Source organism: Drosophila miranda (genome assembly GCF_003369915.1).
Source record: "Drosophila miranda strain MSH22 chromosome Y unlocalized genomic scaffold, D.miranda_PacBio2.1 Contig_Y3_pilon, whole genome shotgun sequence".
NCBI classification, from domain to species: domain Eukaryota; kingdom Metazoa; phylum Arthropoda; class Insecta; order Diptera; family Drosophilidae; genus Drosophila; species Drosophila miranda.
Window position 1 is genome coordinate 472,759 of NW_022881625.1, and position 6,203 is coordinate 478,961.

The following is a 6,203-nucleotide window of genomic DNA, read 5'->3' on the forward strand; positions in this document are numbered from 1 at the left end:
TTGGCGGCTGCGATCAAATCGATCGGTGATCACCCTCACAAACCGAACCGTGTACCCCTCGTTCAGCATACTGCTGCGAATCCAATCCGGCGGCATGGAGTGGGAGAGTCCTCGGATGAGGATCCTCAAGCCACGTTCCTGGCTGGGCTGATGCCCGAATTCGCCGTGCCGGATGTCATCGTCGGTGGTAGTGGCAGGGGTGTTTGTGATGGTGATGGCGGTGGTGGTGTTGGTGTTGGTAGTGGCAGGTGTATTTGTATTGGCGTCATTATTATTTCTATTGTTAATTGTGGTATTGTCTGTGTGAATGGCTGGTGATTGTCTATGTATTGGCTGTTGTCGATGTTGGTGATGGCTGTGGGTCTGGCTATTGGCAATTATAGTAGTGGCAGGGGCAGGGGCAGGGGCAGGGGCATGTGTTGGCTGTGCAGATTGCGGCATAGTGGCAGGATCGGCAACTGTGTTGGTGTTGGCTGCATCTGCCGTCCGTTTCTGCTGCTTCTGCTGTTGCTCCCGCAGCTCGTGCTGCCTCAACTGCTCCTGAACAATAGCCTCCAGCTCCTCCAGAGTTTGCCTTTTCTGGTGATGGCGGCCCCGTCGTCTGGCCTGCTTCCTCTCACCCTCATCCTCATCTTCACTCCCACTGTCGATGAGGGCGCGGCGTCGTTTTGGTGTTGGTGGGATTTGTGGTATTGGTGCCGGCTCAGCATTGGCCCGGATCGACCCGCTGCTCGAACCAGCTCGAACAGGTTCGACTCGCAACAGGTTCGCTCCTTCTCGGCGGCTTGCCGGCTCTCCTCCGTCCTCTCCCTCTCCCGTTACTCTCGAACTATTTTGTATGTCCGAGAGCGTGAGAGGCGGGAAAAGTGGTGTCTTGTTGGGCCTTTCTTTTGTGTTTGGCGCCTTTCTTTGGGTATTATTGGCAAGGGGGGGGGGGGGGGGGGGGAAGGGCAATGCAAGTGGCGGGAATGGCTGTGTCTGTGTGTGTATTGGCGGCGTCTGCGTACTCACGATCGGTGCAGTCTGTGTTGGCGTTGTTATTGCTGCTGCTGATGCAGCCACCGTCGCTGTGGCGTCGGCGCTCTGCATTGGCTGGGGCGTTGGTGTTGGCGCCTGCGCCGAGGGCTCTGCTGTTGCTGCTGCTATTGGCGGTGTTGGTGTTGGTGTTGTTGGCTGCTGCTGCTGCTGCTAGGGCGCCTCTGCGGGCCGCTCTGCCGCCGTCGCTGTGGCGTCTGGTTGACCCTCGTCTGGCCATTCCTCTCGTCATAGTTGTTGTTAGTTTGTGTATTGGCGATTTGCTGTCTGTTTGTTGTTTTCCCTTACTGAAAAGTCTCTTGTGTGTGTGTGTTTGTGTTTAATGTATTTATTGGCACTTTCTGTCTCTTTACACAGTTTGGTCTCTCGTTAGGTTTGTGTTTTTATAACTTAATGTTATTTATTGGCGTTTAAAATTAATCACATTTATTGGGGAGCAGAAAGTTTGTCGAGTGGAGGGAGCGGGGGCACGGCACGGCACGGCACGGCACACGACAGACACCACAAAAAGAAAACAAAGCACAACAGCAAGACAACGGAAAAACGGCGAACACGAAAAAAACGACACGAAACGGTTCTGGCACGTCCGACGATCGCGACCTCTCGAGCGGGTGGACGAGATGAGAGTGGCGGACGAGGTTCATGGTGGTACTCTCACATGTCCGCCAACTCCCATACTCTCCCCTCAACTCGACTGGCCCGATCGCCGATCGTCATTTACCGGTGCTCTCACCCCGGTTCCACTTTCACTCACCCCAATATTGAGTGAGATGAAAGTGGTCCGAGGGCAGCAGCACCGATAAGTAGGCAATGGAGAATTGGAATAGCCGTTTGTTTTAGTGGCTGTGTGTGTTGTCGTTGTCGTTGGTTAGCGGCCAGTGTATTATGTTTGTTGCTGTGTGTAGTGGCTGCTCTGTTGTTGGGGGATGGGATAGGATGGGGGGGGGGGGGGATAAATGCCTGCTCCCGTATAACCGCCCGGATACTGTAAACTTCCGGATCTTTCGATCCGGGCGCGTGACGCTCCGAAGAGTCGACCGCATAGCATCATATGGGCGGTTGAAATGGCTTTATTGGGGCGTTTGGCAGAGTGGCGGAGGTTGGCAGTGTTAATTTTGCTCCTGCTCAACCGCATTTGGCATTTAGTGGCATTTGAAGTGGGTAGGGGGTGGGAGGAATTGGCTGGGCATAAATTGCCGAATTTGCGACCGATACACACTGGGCATTGATAAATGCATTTTAAATTTGAAATGGCTTTTTGGTGTGTTATCGGTCATAGTCTGGTATTTGCGTGGTATTTTTGGTAATACCACGTGTCAAGGGGAATTATGGGAATGGCAGATAGGTTGGAAGAAAAGTAAGAAGGTAAAACTAATTAGAAAACTACGAAAAATATACAATTATCTACAGAAAACTACATTAATTTACAAAAACTTATTCCTAATATCACAGGCAAGTACTAAAACTATGGACAAACTATCTACGGACATGCAAAAACTACAGAAACAACAGGATTGACATCTACAACAAATACATTGATGCAGACGAGGTAAAATAAACGATAATTGACATAACATTTACAACATATAAACATATTAATTATATTTATTTTATTTCTAACAGGAGGACAACTACAACGAAGCACCGGCCGGCATAACAAACGCAATGCGAACATTACGCGTATACCGGCGGCTCTGTTGTCCCCCGTGTTTGTTTATTGGCTGGCTGGTTGTGAGTATTGGCGTGCATCGTGGGCTGAGATGGCGAGCGGCTCTGGTCCGGCCGCCCACGTTGCATCTGTCTGTTGGTTTGGTGCAGCAGACCGAGTGGCACTGGTCCGGCCACCCGAAGATGCATTGTCCAGTGTGTTGGCATTGGCATCGAAAAGTGATGCCAACGAATCGTATATTGGCCGCATCCAAGTGGCTGGTCGGCCACCAGGAATCGTTGTCGATTTACTTGTTGATTGGCCGATCCGAGTGGCTGCTGGTCCGGCCACAGGATGCGTTGTGCAGAGTTGGCCTGGCCATCCTCTTGAGGAGGTGTTTGCTTTGGCGTGTGATTTTAATTTGTGTTTATTTGCAGGTACTTGTCGGCGTTTGGATGCTGTTGCTGGCGACCCTTGTCTGGTTTGTGTTGCGTGAGAGGCGTTTGCAGGTGAGTATATGTGTTATTGCAGCCTCTTCTGATCTCTTCTTCTTTTGCAGGATGCTGGCGTCCGCGGCTCACACCAGCCATCCGCCCTCACATAATTGCATGAAGAGGGTCGACAGTGGAGCGCAACAGGCGCCAGCACTGCGTCGTCGTTGGAATGGCACTGTTGTTTGGAGTGGCGTGACGTCACGGCCATGGTCAGGCGGCAGCGTATCAGAAGGGGCCTCCTTTCTTCCCTTTGGCAGGAATTGTCAGTGTTGATGGCGAGGCAGCTGCTGTGGGGCAGCTCTGTCTGGTGATTGGCAGGTAAGTGTGGATTTCATGTGTTTTGGCCGCTTTTTCGTGTTGTCGTGGTGCATGTGGTGGTGGTGCAGATGGTGGGCAGTGGCAGTAGCTTTGGTGCTGCTGCTTGAGGCTACAGCGGTGCTGGTGACCGTTCTGGCTGGCCGGACGCGGACGCGGACGCCAGGCGATGGCTATTCAGGAGCAGGGTGGCCGTGCTGCCGAGCTGGGACTGCTGCCTGGGCTGGGATTGTTGCTGTTGCTGCTGGAACTATTGCTGTTGGCGCCGCTGTTCTGTGGCTGGTTCTTATAGACGGCCATCAGCGGGTCGGAGGCGCGGCGAATGCTGTTCATTCGTGCTGCTGTCGCGGCTGCTGCCGAGTAGCTGATGTTGCTGCTGTTTCCCCCTGCACTGCGTCGCATATTGTTGCCGTTGCTGCTCCCGCTACTGCCGCCGCACCCGTTGACGGGACTGTGGCCGTTGTGGCTGCTGGTGCTGCTGTGTCCGGGGCAGACTAGCGTCTCCTCCAGCTGAAACTTCTTGACCAGAGCCTTCACCGAGGTGGCCGATCCATGGACTCTCCCGTGGGTGCCTTGCGGATCACTTTCGGTGTGGTGGGCGCATCGGGAAAGAGTGTCAGGGTGGCCACCACTGTGGCGAACTCGTCGAGGCCGTTGCTGCCAGCTGGATGGTGGCCTGCACCGGGGCTTCTTCACAAATGTCGCCGTGTATGTGTTCTCCTTGTCCGAGTCGGAGGCTCGACGTGTGGGTGTCACGATCTGAGTGGGCTTGGCGGACAGGCAGACCGTGTTGCTCTGTCCGTGTCAATTGCTGGTCAGCGTGTGTATGGCTGTCGTTGTCTCTGTGCTGGTGCTGGTGCTGGTGCTGCTTATGGGGCTTCCCAGGAGCTTCCCGGTGGCAATGAGTATTTTTGAGATGCTGCTACTGCTCCCATTGCTGTGGGCCCGATGGTGGCCATTGTGCGTGGGTTTGTTGCTGCCACTGCTTGGCTTCTGTTGCTTTTGTTGATCCTGTGACTGCTGTTGCTGTTGCTGTTCCTGCTCCTCTGCCTTCTCCTCGGCCACTGGCTCCTCCACTTCCTCATCCTCAAGGTCGTCTTCTTCCTCCTCCTCTTCCTCTTCCTCTTCAGCATCGCTCTGAGCCTGCAGATACATTTGTCTATCCATCGAGCTCTCATCCTTCAGCCAGACATGTTCCAGGCATCCAGCGGCACTCATGCGATCGTTTGGCTTAATTCGCAATGATCGGCGTATGAAATCGATGGCCACTGGCGAGACGCCACAGAATAGGTTGTCCGGAAAGGTGAGCGCACACTGCGAGATATTGAGGAAGGTCTCCTGCTTGGTGTTCCCGCCAAAGGGCGAGAAGCCGGAGAGCAAGACATAGGTGAGAACGCCCACGGACCAGATGTCCGTCAGCAGGGAGAGTGGCTCGTACTGGAGCACCTCGGGGGCCACGTAGTCGGGTGGCCGGCCATCTCGCGGACATTGATGCCCTCGCACACAACGCGCGAGATCCCAAAGTCACAGAGCTTGAATCCATCTTCTATACGCTCGCCGGCGAGCAAAATGTTCTGTGGCTTGAGGTCCAGGTGGGCAATGGATCGGTCGTGGAGAAACTTGAGAGCCTTCAGCACCTCTCGCATGCAGTGGCGGGCCTGGGCCTCTGTCAGGCACTCCTCGTTGTCCAGTATGGTCTGCAGCTCGCCACCAGTGGCCAGTTCCAGCAGCAGGGCTGTGTCCGAACGGGTCTCGTGCACCGCATTCAGATTGACAATGTTCTCCTCGCCCTCGCAGAGTATTAGGACGGCGATCTCGTGTTTGATCTCAATGTCGCTGCTCTGTGCGCGTCGGCGTCGCTTCAAGAACTTTGCCGCGAAATGGGAGCCCGTGTTCTTGTGAATGGCACGGCGAACGGCGGCGAATTTGCCCCTGGCAAACGGCGTCTGTTCCACCTCGTAGATCTCGTTGATGTCATGCGACACGAGCAATCCGTTAAAGCGTTCGGCATCTACATCCAAAAGGCCATCGCCTATGGGAAAGATTCCCTTTTCGGTGAACATGATCTATCGATCTGTGCCGTGTCGCCATTGACGTTTTTTTTCTGTGTTGCCCTGTTTTCTTTTGTGGTGTCTGTCGTGTGCCGTGCCGTGCCGTGCCGCCCTTCTCCACCACACCCATTACTTACCTTGACAAACTTTTGCTCCCGTCCACATCACAAACCAAAAAGAGAATAAAAGTGCCAATAAATACATTAAACACAAACACACACACACAAGAGACTTTTCAATTAAAAAACAACAAACAGGCAGCAGATCGCCAACACACAAACCAACAGCCAGCCATGACCAGAGGAATGGCCAGACGAGGGTCAACCAGAAGACACAGCGACGGCGGCAGAGCGGCCCGCAGAGGCGCCCTAGCAGCAGCAGCAGCAGCCAACAACACCAACACCAACACCGCCAATAGCAGCAGCAGCAGCAGAGCCCTCGGCGCAGGCGCCAACACCAACGCCCAGCCAATGCAGAGCGCCGACGCCACAGCCTTCCATCGAGTGAGTACCCAGCCATTGCCATGGCCGATATATCCACGGCCACAGCCACTCCCCCCTCGAGACCCGTCACAAAAACCGCGCCAACCACAAAGGGAAAGGCCGAAAAGACGCCGCTCTCACTGCCACTTTTCCCGCCTCTCACGCTCTTGGACGCACA

At 54.4% G+C, this 6,203-nt stretch overlaps 2 protein-coding genes across 2 annotated transcripts in view; one reads left to right on the forward strand and one right to left on the reverse strand.

The window, feature by feature from the left end:
* Positions 1-3,287, forward strand: part of LOC117194517 (death-associated protein kinase related-like) — an 11,245-nt gene extending 7,958 nt beyond the window's left edge. Inside the window, exon 3 of the mRNA XM_033399067.1 lies at positions 3,243-3,287. Coding sequence (XP_033254958.1) covers positions 3,243-3,287 — 45 coding nt within the window. The remainder of the gene's footprint in view (positions 1-3,242) is intronic.
* A 738-nt stretch (positions 3,288-4,025) lies between these two features.
* On the reverse strand, positions 4,026-5,555 carry LOC117194518 (death-associated protein kinase related-like). The gene is made up of 3 exons (XM_033399068.1): positions 5,001-5,555; positions 4,646-4,929; positions 4,026-4,179 (listed from the first exon to the last, which is right to left on the reverse strand). Exons 1-3 carry the CDS (start codon positions 5,553-5,555, stop codon positions 4,026-4,028), a joined length of 993 nt encoding a protein of 330 aa, XP_033254959.1.
* Between the last annotated feature and the right edge of the window lie 648 nt (positions 5,556-6,203).

Excerpts from the sequence above, each read along its gene's own strand:
- LOC117194518 (XM_033399068.1), bottom strand. The coding sequence starts at position 5,555 with ATGTTCACCGAAAAGGGAATCTTTCCCATAGGCGATGGCCTTTTGGAT. Across the intron at positions 4,930-5,000 it reads GTGACTTTGGGATCTCGCGC|TACGAGCCACTCTCCCTGCT; the intron begins GTTGTGTGCGAG and ends GAGGTGCTCCAG. Across the intron at positions 4,180-4,645 it reads AGCTCGATGGATAGACAAAT|CCCCGGTGCAGGCCACCATC; the intron begins GTATCTGCAGGC and ends TTTGTGAAGAAG.